This window comes from Agelaius tricolor, unplaced genomic scaffold, assembly GCF_023055355.1.
Source record: "Agelaius tricolor isolate 1412-34295 unplaced genomic scaffold, bAgeTri1.0.p SCAF_1, whole genome shotgun sequence".
Taxonomy (NCBI): domain Eukaryota; kingdom Metazoa; phylum Chordata; class Aves; order Passeriformes; family Icteridae; genus Agelaius; species Agelaius tricolor.
Genome location: NW_027269261.1, coordinates 4925555 through 4940765, shown reverse-complemented (window position 1 = coordinate 4940765; position 15211 = coordinate 4925555). Strand labels below are relative to the sequence as shown.

Below are 15211 nucleotides of genomic sequence, written 5' to 3'. Positions count from 1 at the left end.
TACAAGTCTGTGATGGGAATTAGGTGGGAACTGGGCTCTGCTCCCAGGGAACAAAAGATGGGATAAAAGGGAACGGCCTCAGGGGACGTTTAGGTTGGATATCAGGAAAATTTCTCTCCCAGGGCAGTGGTGGACTCCTTATTCCAGGAGGGATCTAAATTCACGTGGATGTGACACTGGGGGACCTGGATCAGTGCTGGGTTAACACTGGATTCCATTATTTTAGAGGGCTTTTCCAACCTCAGTGATCCCTTTATTCCATGACGCTATTACTCTTTGATTCCACAATTCCGTGATTCTATGGAATTCCACGATTCTATGATTCCATGATCTGGGCTGAGCTGATGCCAGGGATAAGATTCCCTGGATCCCTCCCATCCAAAAAAAACCCCAAATCCAGCAACGGATTAAAAAAAAAACCCAAAAAAACAACAACAACAACAAAAAAAAAAAACACCAAAAAAGATGGAATTTCCTCCTATTTTTACTTCTTGCACCCTCAGTTCCAGCACAGACTGCGGAATGGGGTGGAATTCCCGGTGGGTTGGGATGTGGGGCCAGGCCGGGCTGGCCCTCACCTCTCCAAACGCGGAATCCTGGGATGCGGTGCCGCAGGGAAAGGGCTCTCGCGGGAAGGATCCGGGGGCCCTGCAGCGCTGGGAAGGCGGGAATGCGCGGCAGGAATGCGGGATGAGGGATGCGTTGCCAAGGCAACCATTCCTTCTCCATCTCCTGCCTCTCCCCGGAGCCACGGGGGGATGCGAGGGCGGGGTGCGGGATTTGGGATGCGGGATTTGGGATTCGGGATTTGGGATGCGGGCGGAGGGGGGGTTCGGGCTGCGGATCCCGCCCTCCGCAGCGCCGGGAAGGAGCCGCTGGAGCGGGAATGCTCCGGCCGGGAGCCGCAGGACAGCGCAGCCCGGCGGGAGAAGGGCGGAGGGCGCTGCGCTGTTTTCCAGAGGAAATCCTGGAGCAGAAAGTTGCGCCGCGTTTATTTTTTCACGGAAAGCCGATGCCTGCGGCATAGGGATGCGGGAGAGGGGGAAGATCCTGCGGGTCCATCCCTGCTTTGTCTTTCACTTTAAAAGGTCCGGATCTTCCCGGTCATCTGATCCAGGTCAAGTAGGACTTTCCGTTGGCGACGGATCCCACCGGAGCATCTTCCCACAGCGGCTTCTTCCCCACGGCAGGAAGTCGTGAGGCTCCTTCAATCCCTGGAATACTGAAAGGTAAAATATTCCCGGCGGACTTTCTCCTTGGCAGGGTGAATGAAATCCTCGAGATTTGCAGGGGCTCCTTAAGGTGGATGGCGTTGATTCCCAGGCAGGGTTGGGATTGATTCCCAGGCCGAGCTGGGATTGATTCCTAGGCCAGGTTGGGATTGGTTGCCGAGCCTGGTTGGGATTAATTCCTGGGCCAGGTTGGGATTGATTCCTGGACCAGGTTGGGATTCCCAGGCCATCCCACCTGGTTTGAGGAGCCCCACGGAGGGTTAATTCCCACCCCACCCCACAGCCTCTGAGATCCCAAAAAACCAGGATCCTCCGGCCTGAGGAATGACACGGAGGTGTCCAGGCAGGAAGGGGATTGATGGAGGGAGTCAGGGGGTGGTGGATGGAGGTTCCCAATCCAAGGGGAACGTGGCCACTGGGATTTCTGCGCCCCACAGCCCTCACCCCTGTGCCCCGCCCGCAGGTTGACCCCATCGCCGCTGCTCTCCCGTCCATGGATCACCTCCCGCCATGAGCACGGACGGCGAGCAGCTCCTGGCAGCCGGAATCCCCCTCTGGAGCGTTTCCAGCTGGGCCGGCTCTGAGCCGCCCCCCAACAGCAGCACAGTGGCAGCGGCAGTGGGAGATGCCAGCCGGCCCCCGGGAGCGCCGGAGCGTGGCGGGAGCGCGGCGGAGATCGCGGGCATGGTGGTGCTGCAGTGCATCTACGGCCTGGTGTGCCTGCTGGGGCTGCTGGGCAACGCGCTCGTCATCTTCGTCATCCTGCGCTACGCCAAGATGAAGACGGCCACCAACATCTACCTGCTCAACCTGGCCATCGCTGACGAGCTCTTCATGCTCAGCGTGCCCTTCGTGGCCACGGCGGCGGCGCTGCGGCGCTGGCCCTTTGGCCGGGCGCTCTGCCGGACCGTGCTGGGCGTGGACGGCCTCAACATGTTCAGCAGCGTCTTCTGCCTCACTGTGCTCAGCCTGGACCGCTACATCGCCGTGGTGCACCCGCTGCGCGCCGCCTCCTACCGCCGCCCGCGCGTCGCCAAGCTGGTCAATGGCGGCGTGTGGCTGCTGGCGCTGCTGGTGGCCTCGCCCATCCCGGTGTTCGCCGGCACGGCGGTCACCCGCGATGGCCGCGCCGTGGCCTGCGACCTGCTGTGGCCCAGCCCGGCGTGGGCGGCCGCCTTCGTGGTGTACAGCAGCGCGCTGGGCTTCGTGCTGCCCGTGGTGGCCATGGCGCTGTGCTACCTGCTGCTGGCCGGCAAGATGCGCGTGGTGGCGCAGGGCGTGGGCTGGCAGCAGCGGCGGCGCTCCGAGGGCAAGCTGACGCGGCTGGTGGTCACCGTGGTGGCCATGTTCGTGGTGTGCTGGCTGCCCTTCTACGTGGTGCAGCTGCTGGAGCTGCTGCTGCCCGGCCGCCTGGACGCCAGCGCGCACAACGCCTCGCTGCTGCTCAGCTACTCCAACAGCTGCGCCAACCCCATCCTCTATGGATTGCTCTCCGAGAATTTCCGCAACTCCTTCCACGGCGTGCTGCGCCGCTGCCGCGACGCCGGCCTGTGCTGCTGCCGCGCCGCCGACGGGGACGGGGCGGACAGCGAGGACGAGGAGGAGCCGCTGGATTACTGCGCCGCGCCCCGCGGGGACGCCAAGGGCTGCGTGTGTCCCCCCCTGCCCTGCCAGCAGGACCCCCTGCGCCCCCAGCCCTGCTGCGCGCCCGGGGCCCTCCTCCCCAAAACCACCCCCTTCTAGGGGGCCCCAAAATCGGGGGTGAAAGGGGATGCTGGATGGAGAGGGCCCGCGGTGCCGGGTCCGACTGGCGGGTGCGCTGCACCGCTCTCCGAAATAAAAAGCCATAAGACTGGCCTGGGATGGAGCAAATTCCATGGATTGAGTGGTTATTGCTGTTATTCCGGCATCCAGGAGCTTTCAGCAGGGATGGGGAGGATCCCAAAGTGTTAATCAGGAGCACATGGCCCTCCTGATTGATAAATGATAAATTCCCATTTCTTCCCAAGAGACAGGGAGACATCGGGAAAAATCCCAAAGCCCATCAGCTCTGCTGCATCTACAGCAGAATGAGATCCCATCGTACACATCTCCCTACCCAAAATTCCCAGGATTTTATCACACCCAGGACCAGATTTCCACCAAAAAAACCAATAAACCAGGATAACCAGATTTTGGTGGGCTTGGAACCCCAGGGTGAGGAACAGCACATGGAGGGCCCATGGAGTGAGCCACTTCCAGCTTTATTTGGGGTGCAACTTTGTCCTTGGAATGGGATCGGTGTTGTCCATTATTCATGGCTCATTCCTTCCATTTTAATCCCACTGGGGAAGTAACCAGCCGGGAACATTTTCATCCCTGTGCTGCCCTGAATGCTCCTGGGTTTTCCTGGATTTCTGGAGGGATTTTTGGGAAGGGGAGAAAGAACAGGCCCTGAGCAGTTCCTCTAAACCAGACTGGCAAAACTTTATTGGTGTCCACACAGGATCTCCATGAGACAATTCCATCAGACAGGGTAAAATTCCAATAAATAAATAAGGATTTACAAATGGGCCCGGGGAGAGGATAAAACAGGGAGTGCTGGGAATTCAGGACTCCGATGCACGATGCACCGTAAGGAAGGAATTTGTGATAAGATAAAACTCCGCAGTGGGAATATGAGATATGGGGGGAGGAGGAGATTTTGGGGGTGTGGTGGCAAAACCTTGGATCCACCCAGGAACGAGCAGGGGTTTGAGCTGGATAACAAGGAAAGATCCATGGGAAGCAGATCCTGCATATGAGATGATGCCTCAGCAAATTCTTTCCTCTCTCAAACCTTATCCTCTCTTTCCCTTCCTTTTCCTTGGATATTTTCCCAAGTGACACCTTTATATTTTGATATCTCTTTCTGGATAATTATGGATAATCACAACAGCTCCCTCCTTCCCACTGCAGCCAAACTGTCCTAAAATAAACCTGGCACATACACAGACTTACAGCCCTCACTCCATGTGGTTTCACTTTAATCCATCCCCAGGGATTCATGGACCCTCAGTTACGCAGCCTTCAGGATAACGACCTTTTAGGAAAACCACAATTCCTACAAATGCCTCATTTTGATTTTCCTGGGAATTTGCAGTGGAGGTTTAGCATTCCAGGGGGGATGCTGAGTGCTGGGAAGTTCATAGGGTGGGAGGGGGGAATGTGGGGGAACAGAACCCCTCTGTTCTGATCCCAGGCTTCCAAAACTTCTCTGGGATAATATTTCACGGGCATAAAGCTGCCAGTGGCCGCTCGGACAGCAGCCGGAGCAGGACCCCCCCTTTGGCTCCCCAGGGAAGGATGGAGCTGGAAAACCAGATTCTTCTCAGAATTCTCCCCCCAGGCCGTGGCTGGGAATGAGCGGCGCGCTGGAATCCCGCCCCCTGGGAATGTTTTGCCTCGGGCTAGAGTCAGCCCTGCACGAGGGAACAGGGAAAATCCCTGTGGGTAGCAGGGGTCAAATCCAAATCCAAAATCCAACAATCGAGTTTAAAGCAACAACAGCGGAAAGTCATGGAGGGACCTGGATGTGGCTCTGCAGCACCACAAACCTTTCCTACAAAATTCACCCCAGCAGCCTTCGTGTCCCTGTTTAACCTCCACATCCCGCAAAAAAATAAGGAGAGGGAATGGGAATCAGGAATTTCAGTCCCACCGAGCCGGGTCCCTGCTGTCACCAGTGGCTTAAGGTGACAAGTGCTCCCCACATCTTTGCTCCTCCTTCCCTCAGCTTAAAACAAACAAACCCCATCCCAAATAAAAGCAGGAGCTTCCCAGCTCGGGAAAAATATCCAGCCCGGGGGAGGGGGATTTCGGTCAAGGAGTCCTTCCAAAGCCCCCGCCTTGGTCACACCGTGCCCTCATCCCACGGATTTAGAGTCACTTGCACACGGAGCCGTCCCTCCTGGATTTTTCCTTGCGGTTTTCCCGACCGCCGGCTCGGGAAAAGGAGAGCTGAACGCCAAGGAAGCGGGAACAAGGAGCAGGAGCGGAGCAGCCTCGGGGTGTTCTGCTGTCCCCGCTCTCCTACGCCGGCATTCCAAGAGCCGGCTGGGAAGCAGCGGGTATTTCTGGGAGTGATGTGATCACAGCTTTTCCCGAGTTATCATTCAAAAATTCCAGCCGGGGCGCGAAAGGGCGGGGTGGGGGGCAGGGTAGCGGCGGATAAATGTCACCCAGTTCGGCCTCCCAGTGTCCAATGTCTGTCCGTCCGTCCTGCCCGCTGTCCCTACGGCTTCTGTGCGGAGGGGACGGGCTGAAGTCCCAGCTCCTTCTCGTGGGGGCCGCTGTACTTGTAATCCATGGAGCCGTGGGAGCGGCAGCGCTTCCTGGCCAGGTAGAATCCCAGAGCGGCCAGGGCCAGGAGGCTCAGCAGGGCACCCCCGGCGATGCCCACCAGCACCCCGGGGTGCAGCGGCTCCGCTTTCGGCGGGGGCCGGCTGGGGACGGGCGTGTGCGGTTCCAGCTCCAGATCCCCCGAGGACGTTTCGTCGCCATCCCCGTCCAGGAAGGGGATGCAGTCGATGCCGCTCAGGGGGTGGCCGTGGGGACAGTGGCACTGGAAGCTCCCGGGGGTGTTGGTGCAGTTGAACTCGCAGTGGCCGCTGTCGCACTCATCCACGTCGATGCACAGGTTGTCGTCCTCGTCCAGTATGAAGCCCTCGGGACACTTGCACTTCCCGTCGATTTCGCACAGGGCTGGGCACTCGGTGGTGTTACAGTGCGGGAGGCAGCGGGAGGGATCCTGCGGGTGCACGGCGTAGCCGGGGTGGCAGCCGCAGCGGTCGCCGTCGGGCAGCTCCTCGCAGCGCTGCTGGCACGACAGATTCCAGCAGGGCGGCAGGCGCTGGCAGCGCCCGCCCACCATCCTGTAGCCTTTGTGGCACCGGCACTCGAAGCCGCCCTTGGTGTTCTCGCACTTCTGCTCGCACGGGCCGGGCTCGCTGGCGCAGTCGTCGATGTCCTCGCAGCTGACGCCGTCGGCCGCCAGCTGGTACCCGACGGAGCACATGCACACGAAGGAGCCGTCGGCCACCACGCAGTGGTGCTGGCACTGCGCGCCCTCGCACGGCGAGCGGCACCCGCGCCCGTCCGGCGCCAGCACCGCGCCCTCGGAGCAGGAGCAGCGCGGCCGCCCGCGCTCCTCCGCGCACGTCCCCGCGCAGCCCCCGCCGCCCAGCTCGCACGGCCACGCTCCCGGCGTGTCGCGGCCCCAGCGCGGCCCCGCGCCGTCCCCGTCCTCGCAGCGCAGCCGCAGCCCGAGGTCAGCGATGTCCGCCACGCTGCCCGGAGGCAGCGCCAGGAAGTCCGCTCCGCGGGCGCCGAAAGGGGTGGTGTAGGTGACGGGGACGCCGCGCTGGGTGGCCAGGCGGGGACAGCTGCCTCCGTAGCTGTACTGGCAGAGGAAGCCGTCGGCCGGCTCCTCGCAGCTCCGCTCCTCCCAGCGCAGCTCCCGGGACACGGTCACGCAGCGTTCGCCGCAGCGCTGCCCCGACGGCGCCCAGTTGGTGTAATCGGTGCTGCGGTCGCCGGTGACCCAGCGGAAACCGCGGAGCCGCCGGCTGAGGTCGGTGCAGGACAAGGAGGGCGACAGCGACAGCCCGAGCCAGAGCCGCCCCTCGCGGTTCTGGAGCAGCAGCGCGATCGCCTCCTCGGCCACGGTGGAGCGCACGGTCATGAGGTGTCCCCCGCCCCGCTCGCAGCCCTCGCTGGCGGCGGAGAAGGAGCGGGACGCCCAGAACACGGCGAAACACTCGTGCTCCAGGCACTGCGCGCCCGCGGGGGACAGGTCCCGCGGCTGTGCCAGCGCCACCGTCCCCAGCAGCAGCAGCAGCAGCAGCAGCAGCGGCGGCGGCAGCAGCGGCGGCCGCATGTCCCGCGGAGGGGGCGGCCGGCGGCGCCCCGAGCTGAGCATGGCCCGCTCCTCCCGGCCGCCCCCTTTATAGCGGCCCCGGCGGGGGAAGGAAGCGCCCGCGGGGCCGGGAGGGAGCGCGGCGGTGAATCCCGGGCGGGCGCTGCCCCCGCCCCCGCCCCGCCGCCCCGGGCCCCCTCCCGCATCCTCCCGGCGGCTCCGCCCCGGCGGGGCCCGCCCGGCTGCGCGGGGGGAGCGGCAGCGGCCGGGGCGTCCCGCGGGAGCCGGGGAAAACAGGGTGAGCCTCGGGAAAAGGGGGAGACGGCAGCGGGATTTCACATGGCAGGAGAGGGCGTCGGGGTGGGAGCAGCGCCCACCGGGAATTGTCACCCCGCTGGGAATTGTCACCCCGCTGGGAATTGTCAGTCACTCAGTTGCTGTCACAGCGGACTGCGGAGGGCACAGCTCAAGCCCTGCGTCCAGCTCTGGATCCAGCACAGAGCATCTCTGTGTCCAGACATGGGAATGAAGCCGGGAAGGGGCGGCAGCACCAGGAGGGAGCTGGGAGAGGGGCTCAGCCCGGGGAAAAGGAGGCTCCAGGGGGGACCTTCTCCCTCTCGGCAATCCCCGACAGGAGGGTGGAGTCAGGTGGAATCGGGATCTGCTCCCGGGGAATAATGAACGGGATGAAGGGGAGCGGTTTAGGTTTAATTAAGGAAAACTTCTTTAATAGAAAATTAACATATAATTATGTGTTTCTATCTACAGTTATATATAATTTATATAGTTCTACTATTTGGTATTATTATTATTATTATTATTATTAAGCATTATTATGACCTTTCTTCCTATCCCCCCTATTCCCCACAGACACCTCTGAATGGATATCCCATTCCATCAGTTTATCCTTGGGGGATCCCCCTCTGCTGCCAGAACAGAGCCAAGAGCGACCTAAAAATGCAACCTAAATGTTCCAAGCTTCTCCACTCCACAAAAAGGCTGGTTTTTGCATGGAATTCCAACAGCCCCGGGCACTGCAATTGGCCTTTGGGATGAGCAGCAAATCCTAATTTCCTCGGATCATGGCAAGGAAGTTTCTTTATTAAATTCTAGTGAACTTTATTGAACTTTGTTTGTCCTTTCTTAAACCCTCGGGGTTTGTTTTGTCCTCTCACATCCCTGGGTGCTTCCTGTAAATCCCATGAGGCTGTGGGGAAAAGGGAAGTTTGGATTATTATTATTATTATTATTATTATTATTATTATTATTATTATTATTATTATTATTATTATTAAAAATAAACATAGATATAGCCATAGACATAAACATAGACATAAACATAAACATAACATAAACATAAACATAAACGTAAACATAAACATAAACATAAACATAAACAACTATTCTTTAATCCCATTGGACGTTTCGGATCTGCCCCAAATATTGAAAAAAAAATGTCCATGGAATTTAATTCCAGCAGCAGGCATGAACCTCAAGGAGAAAGTGCCCATGGAGGAGCTTGGAACAAAGAATTTATCCAAGCAGGATCATTCCCAGAAATCTCCTGGGAGCTGGATAACTCTGACCTTTACTGGCTTTAGGAACACCTGTTGCTCCCACAATTTTCACTTCACTATTTCCAATTCCTCCTCCACTTCTCCTTTTACTTCTGCTTCTGTTTTCTGGAGAAAACCACCTAGAGAAGGAGGAAAACATCCTGGCAAACCACAGGAAAAGAAGGAAAACAGAACGTGGTGGAGATAAAAAAAAAAACCCAAAACAATAAATTTCTGCTCCTGCTGTTATTTTTTTTTTCAGTAACTGCAAACCCAGATAAAAAATTCCTTGTCAAGGTTTTTTCCAGGAAAAAACAGAGCCTTCCCAAACAATGATCCCACTTCGCTGGCCTTGCCCGACTGACAAGTTTTGTCCCTAAAAGATAATCGGGATGGGGTGGGAGGAATGGGATTAATCACGCTTTCATAATTCCCTTTTATCCCACTGCTCTGCAGGCTGAGTCAGGGTGCCAGCACTGCCCTGCCTGCTGACAGGCTGCTTTTCCTCTTCCCCAGTCCCATTAATCATGTTTTCCCTGCCTTTCCCTTTGGCTCTGACTCATCCCGGCTGTCCCTGTCACTCTGCTCGGAGCGGGCACTTGGAATGCTTGTCCTGACCCCCCGAATCCGGGAGTTTACGTCAACAAGGGGGGGAATTTTTGGCTTCTTTGCAGGGTTTTGGGATGAGGTTGCTCTGTTGGAATGCTGGCAATTGGCCATGAAGGAATGGAAAGCAATGGAATGTAAAATAATATGAAATATCATGGGATAATAGGATCTAAAAGGGGTCTGTCCTATTATTTGATCCCGAAAAAGCCCTCGCGCAGAGAGGTGCTGAAATCAAAGGGACTGCATGTGGATTTGGGATCTTGGTCATGGGATTAGGGCCTTGGTCATGGGATTGGAACCTTGGTTGTGGGATTGGGACCTTGGCCATGGAATTAGGACTATGGCCATGGGATCAGGACCTTGGTCATGGAATCAGGACTTTGGTTATGGGATTGGGACCTTGGCCATGGACTCAGGACCTTGGTTATGGGATTGGGACCTTGGCCATGGACTCAGGACCTTGGTTATGGGATTGGGACCTTGGCCATGGAATTGGAATCTTGGTTGTGGGATTGGGACCTTGGCCATGGAATCAGGACCTTGGTTGTCAGACTGGGACCTTGGCCATGGAATCAGGACCTTGGACGTGGGATTGAGAACATGGTCATGGGATTGGGGCCTTGCTCACAGTTTTAGGAACTTGGTCATGGTCTTGGGACCTTGCCCGTGGGTTGAGGTCCTTCCTCATGGGGCTTCCTTGTGGTTTTAGGAACTTGGTCATGGGACTAGGATCTAGCTCATGGACTTGGGCCCTTCCTCCTGGCTTTAGGGCCTTGCTTGTGGGTTTGGGACCCTGTACATGGATTTAGGGCTTTTCTTGTGGCTTTGGGACCTTTTTTTATGGGTTTAGGACCTTCCTCGTGGATTTAGGACCTTCCTTGTGGTATTGGGATCCAACACAGCCCATCCCAGTGCTCCCACCCCATGGCCTCAGCAGGGATGAAGGGAATGGCCCCTGCCCAGGAGCACAGATCCTGGGAAAGGCTGAGATCATGGAAAAAGCCCTAGGAAAGGATTTGGGATCACCACCCACCCACCGTGGGGAACACAAAGATTAGGAGTACCAGACCATGGATTTTTAGGAATATCTTTATTAAAACCCACTGCAAACACATTTTTATTCAGGTTTTCTTGGAATTTCATCCAGAGAGAGGTGTTGGGATAACTTTATCCTGTAAATCCAAGAGTTTCATTCTGAGAAAGCAAAACACTCATGCACAACAAAAAATTCCAAGGAGCAGGATGAACATCCCATCTCCTGTGGAAGACAGGGCACCAAATTATCCTGCTCCAACTTGTGGGACTCACCAGTCCCTGGACAACTCCCTAAGGAGGCCACGGATCAAGATGTGGCAGGAAAAATGAGAGACATGAGGCTGGATCCAGGTGGAATTGCACCAGGAGGGAGGATGCTACAGCAGGAAATATTCCATTAAGGAGAATCCAATGTAAACCTTGGCACAAATTCCTGTCTTCCCTTAGATCCATCATCATTCCCCAATGGAATACACAAAGGTTGCAACAGAAATCAGGATTTTGATTTTTGGGGAATAAACAACTCACCTCAGGTATTTCCCACCTCTGGTTCCACCCTCACCTTTTCTTTTCTTTTTTTTTATAGCCTTATATCCCATAAAAAACCCCAAGGCTGTCACTTCCCACAGACCCCAATCCAGCATAATTACATGGGATTCCCTTCATTGATCCAGCTATTTCCAATGCTCTGCTGACTTGGGATTTGGGAATTTTCGGCAGGATTTCCGAGAATCCTGCTGCTGCATTCCCTCCCTTTCTCCCAACTCAAGCAGCACATGGAAAACGTTCCTATCAGCTCCATTTTTCCTGTTTGCAGCTCACAATGGAGCCCCAAGACAAGAAAAAAAGCAGGAAAGGGTTTTGCTCAGCACATGGAATGACAGGATGCAGCTCCCTGCCCACCACAAACTCCTTTGTGTTCTATTCCCATTCCTGGAGCAATTCAGCTCCAGGGACAAAATAACTCCAACAGAAACTTCAGGAACCTGCTGGACCCTTCAAATCCCGTGGCTGATCTTTTCCAGCCCTTCATAGCATGGATAAACCATGGAGGAGGTGCTGCTGGGTGTGCCCTTCAGGATTTTGGGCAGAATTCCCGCTGGAAAGGCTGGAAGAGGCTCAAGGAGTTTTGGGAAGTACCTGGGGAGCAACTTGGCCCAGAGAGTTTTTTTGGGAGTTACAAGTTTTACACAGAATAATCAGCAAATATTCCCATTCCAGCGTGTTCCTTACACAGGGAGAGAGGGAAAACATGCTCAGCCTGGAGCCGGGAAGGATCCTTCCCAAAACAAATGATCCAACAGGAAAAGCCCAGCCTCTCATGTGGCTGATGGGAAGGAGAGCATTGTTTTCTCTGTTTAGAAGTGGATTTAGGCAGGATACTCAGGAAATGAGGAGGTGGTTATTCCAAACACAGCTTTTCCTACCTTTATGCCATTCCTTGGCTCCATGATGAGCAGTTTTCCCTGGTTTCAGGTGATAGATTTTTAACATAACCCCAAAACCCCACCCTGGCTGTGCCTGCAGGGGCCTGTTCAAGCTCTGCTGAGGCACATCCCAGTTTCAAACCCTTTTCCATCCTAATTTCAAACCCTTTTCCATCCTAATTTCAAACCCTTTTCCATCCCAGCTTCAAACCCTTTCCCATCCCAATTTCAAACCCTTTTCCATCCCAACTTCAAACCCTTTTCCAGGGGAACGAGGCAAATCCAGAGGGAGCAGTGCACAAGGGGCTGCAGGAGAATTCCAAGTGAGCAGTTTTCCTTTAGGAACGCGATCCAACAATTCCGAATTTGCCTTTTGGAGCAGAGCTGAGGAGACAAATTCCACCCCATTCCCTCTCCCCTCTCGTTAACCCTTGGAGCAGCAGGACTGCAAATCCCACTGGAACAAACAGCCCGAGGAGCTCGCTTTGGGCACAAAGCATTCCCTCCCACCCTTTCATTGGGATTTTTAACCCTCTCCTACCTGCGCTCCCCGCGGCTCTCGGGCTGCTCGGGCACCCAGCAATAATTATCGGCCGCGTTTTTGGCCGGAGGTTTCTCCCTCTTGGCCGCCCTTTTCCTGCAAGCCACGAGCGCCAGGGCGAACGCCAGCAGGAGCAGGATGGCCACCAGGCTGCCCACGATGTAATAGAGCAGCAGCCGCGGGCCGTCGGCGCTGTGCTCGTCCGAGCCGGCCCCCAGTCCCGCGGTGGGCATTCCCAGAGAACGCGGGATGCTCGTGGTCCATGGGATGCGCGTGCTGCGGGGGATGCTGGAGCTCTGTGGGATGCCCGAGCTCTGTGGGATGCTGCCGGAGCTCTGTGTGATGCTGCCGGAGCTCCGCGGGATGACGGTGGAGCTCTCTGGGATGCTGCTGGAGCTGTGTGGGATGCTGGAGCTCTGCGGGATGCTGTTTGGGATCGCCTCTCCGGGGCTGCAGCCGTGGCCATCCGCGTCCCGGAGGGAGCCAGGCGGGCACAGGCACTCGTAGCCGCCGGGGAAGTTGCGGCAGGCGCCGGGACACGGATCCCGCAGGCACTCATCCACATCCAGGCAGGACTCTCCCCCCGGCTGCCGCTGGAAGCCGGGCCGGCAGGCGCAGCGGAAGGAGCCGGGAATGTTGATGCAGAGCTGCGGGCACGCGTGGGGCTGGGCACACTCGTCCACGTCGTGGCAGTGGTGGCCAGCGGGCCCCGCGGGGCGGTAGCCGGGCGGGCAGAGGCACTGGAAGCCGCCGGGAATGTTGTGGCACTGGTGCTGGCACGGCCCCGACTCGCACTCATCCACATCCGAGCACCCGCGGCCGTCGGCTGCCAGGGCGTAGCCGGGCTCGCAGCCGCACTCGAAGCCGCCGGGCAGCGGGCGGCAGGATCCCTGGCAGGGGTTGGGATGGCAGGAATCCTCGGCAAGGCAGGAGGCCATGTCGGCGGCCAGCACGAAGCCGGGGTGGCAGGCGCAGCGCGGGGGCTCGCCGGGCGCGTCCAGGCAGCGCTGCTGGCAGCCCCCGTTGTGGTGCCCGCAGTCCACCGGGCACAGGGGACCCGGCGGGTGCCAGGCGAAGCCACCGCCGGCCAGCGGCCCCTTGCAGACGGCGAAGGCCGAGGCCCGGCCGCTGTCGCACTGCACCTCGGCCAGCGTGCCGAAGGGAGCGGCGGCCAGGCGGGCGCTGCGCACCCCGAACGGCGTGGCGTAGGTGACCTCGCCGCGGCCGGCCAGCGGCAGGAGCCCGCACATTCCCTGGAAGCTGAACTTGCAGAGGAAAGCCGGGAGCGTGCTCCGGCAGGCTCGGTCGGCCCAGCCGCCGGGGCCGTGCGGGCCGGGCGGCCGCAGGGCCACACAGCGGGCGCTCACGCAGGTGACGGCCGGCTCGGATGCCCACTGCGAGAAGTTGCCCGGCTCGCCTCCGGCCACCCAGGAGAAGCCTCGCAGCGGCTCCTGCGGCCTCACGCAGTGACCGCGGGGCAGGGCGAGCCCGAGCCAGGCCGGGCCGGCCCAGCCGGCGCTGGCCAGCAGCTCCCGCAGCCGCTCGGCCTCGCCCGCGCTGCCCACTGGCGCCAGGTTGCCTCCGTTATCCTCGCAGCGCTCCTGGGCGCTTTTCCAGTTGCTCTCATCCCGGTGCAGGGTGTAGCAGGCGCTGTCGGCGCACAGCACCTCCGCGTCCTCCCCTCCGCAGCGCCAGGCCAGCAGCAGCAGCAGCAGCAGGAGCGGCCGGAGCGTGGCCATGCCGCCGGACAAGTGGACAAATGACCAGCGGAGTCACATCCCGCTGTCCCGCCGAGCTCTCCCGAAACACATCCTGTGCTCCAGGCTTTCCTATTTATCACCGGAGGCCGCGGCTTCCTGTAGCGTGCACCCCGTTGTGCTTCCCGGCTTCCCTTTGTAAGAAACACGTTTGCTCTCCTGTGAAAATGCAGAAAGTTTAATAAAGGGCAGCAGGAGACAAAGCAAAGCGAGGATTATGGCTGGGCGCATCCTGGCACTCAGCCAAGGGCACCCCCTCACCTTCGGGGGTATGGAAAACACCTTTTCCATTACCTCGGTCCTTTGCATCTTCACAGAGCCTTGTGCATATCCACAGGGCAGTTTACATATCCCGGGAACTGTTTTGCACGGCCTCTCCTCGGGTCCGCCTCTCCAGAGCACGCGTGTCCCTCGGGTGTGGTTTGGGCTCCTCTTTATCGCTGCCAATGCGGGGCCTTGGTCCGTACTTCCCTCAGGGCGCAGATGCTGATAGCTGGCGTATCAGCAGCGGGGTCCCCATGGCACGTCTGCTGGGTGTTATCCCCGCCAAACAGAGAATTCATTCACTCACAGCCACCGCCACTGCCATGTCCGAGGTTTTGTTAATTGCAGAAATAAAAACAAAGCTATTTTAACATCATACGTACAGCATTCACGCTAATATTTGCAAAAAGCCAACAGTACAATATGTATTTATAGCACCTTTCCCGCCGGCTCCGTGCTCCCATCCCAAAGTTTTGGGTAAGACACGCTGCGTTCCTGCTTTTATGCTCTTATTTTTGTGGTGTTCCTGCTTATTTTTCCCCCCCCCCCCTCCAAGAATTTGATTTATTCCCTCCGGCAGCAGCTGAGTTTTCCAAGCCCTAATAGGGGCCGAGATTTTTCAGGCACGTGTTGCTAAAAGGGGAAGGAAAACATCCCGGCTAAAAAGCCGTGGGATCTGTGGATAGCAGCCTCTAAAAAAGAGGGAATATTTGACGCGGCCTCTCCCGCGCATGCTCAAAGATTCCAGCACATTTTCCCCTTTCCTTAAATAGATGGAAGAGCCCTGAAATAGGAGCTGGGTCGTGGGAAGGTCCTGGGAATACCGGGATGGAGCCAAGCTCGGGCGGGCTCCGGTGCCATCCCAAGCAGCTCTGTCCTGGCATCCCATGGATGAGGATTCCTCACAGAACTCGA

The 15211-nt window shown here is 57.8% G+C and overlaps 3 protein-coding genes across 7 annotated transcripts; 1 reads left to right on the top strand and 2 right to left on the bottom strand.

Moving 5' to 3' along the window:
* Positions 1 to 599: 599 nt before the first annotated feature.
* Positions 600 to 3104, top strand: SSTR4 (somatostatin receptor 4). 3 transcript variants are annotated; one of them, XM_071455023.1, is made up of 3 exons: positions 600 to 710; positions 1089 to 1229; positions 1696 to 3104. In XM_071455023.1, the coding sequence occupies exon 3, from the start codon at positions 1743 to 1745 to the stop codon at positions 2973 to 2975; it is 1233 nt and encodes a 410-aa protein (XP_071311124.1). In that variant the 5' UTR covers positions 600 to 710; positions 1089 to 1229; positions 1696 to 1742; the 3' UTR covers positions 2976 to 3104. The 3 variants fall into 3 exon arrangements, with proteins under 3 accessions (XP_071311124.1, XP_071311061.1, XP_071311007.1); XM_071454960.1 differs by having other exon boundaries at positions 620 to 771; XM_071454906.1 differs by lacking the exon at positions 600 to 710 and having other exon boundaries at positions 778 to 1229.
* Positions 3105 to 3679: 575 nt separating this feature from the next.
* THBD (thrombomodulin) lies at positions 3680 to 7399 on the bottom strand. Its single transcript, XM_071454795.1, has one exon. The coding sequence runs from the start codon at positions 7168 to 7170 to the stop codon at positions 5485 to 5487; it is 1686 nt and encodes a 561-aa protein (XP_071310896.1). The 5' UTR covers positions 7171 to 7399; the 3' UTR covers positions 3680 to 5484.
* A 589-nt stretch (positions 7400 to 7988) lies between these two features.
* On the bottom strand, positions 7989 to 14797 carry CD93 (CD93 molecule). Of its 3 annotated transcripts, none has more exons than XM_071454601.1 (4): positions 14735 to 14797; positions 14294 to 14614; positions 12276 to 14191; positions 7989 to 8314 (listed from the first exon to the last, which is right to left on the bottom strand). In XM_071454601.1, the coding sequence occupies exons 3-4, from the start codon at positions 14012 to 14014 to the stop codon at positions 8251 to 8253; spliced, it is 1803 nt and encodes a 600-aa protein (XP_071310702.1). In that variant the 5' UTR covers positions 14015 to 14191; positions 14294 to 14614; positions 14735 to 14797; the 3' UTR covers positions 7989 to 8250. The 3 variants fall into 3 exon arrangements, with proteins under 3 accessions (XP_071310702.1, XP_071310645.1, XP_071310781.1); XM_071454544.1 differs by having other exon boundaries at positions 14327 to 14614; XM_071454680.1 differs by lacking the exon at positions 7989 to 8314 and having other exon boundaries at positions 10344 to 14191; positions 14327 to 14614; positions 14735 to 14792.
* Between the last annotated feature and the right edge of the window lie 414 nt (positions 14798 to 15211).

What these genes read in the sequence shown, in the direction of transcription:
- SSTR4 (XM_071455023.1), top strand. Translation starts at nt 1,743, where the DNA reads ATGAGCACGGACGGCGAGCAGCTCCTGGCAGCCGGAATCCCCCTCTGG.
- THBD (XM_071454795.1), bottom strand. Translation starts at nt 7,170, where the DNA reads ATGCTCAGCTCGGGGCGCCGCCGGCCGCCCCCTCCGCGGGACATGCGG.
- CD93 (XM_071454601.1), bottom strand. Translation starts at nt 14,014, where the DNA reads ATGGCCACGCTCCGGCCGCTCCTGCTGCTGCTGCTGCTGCTGGCCTGG. An exon ending in GAGAGCCGCGGGGAGCGCAG is followed by an intron (nt 8,315 to 12,275) that starts GTAGGAGAGGGT and finishes TTTTCCCCACAG; the next exon opens with CCTCATGGGATTTACAGGAA.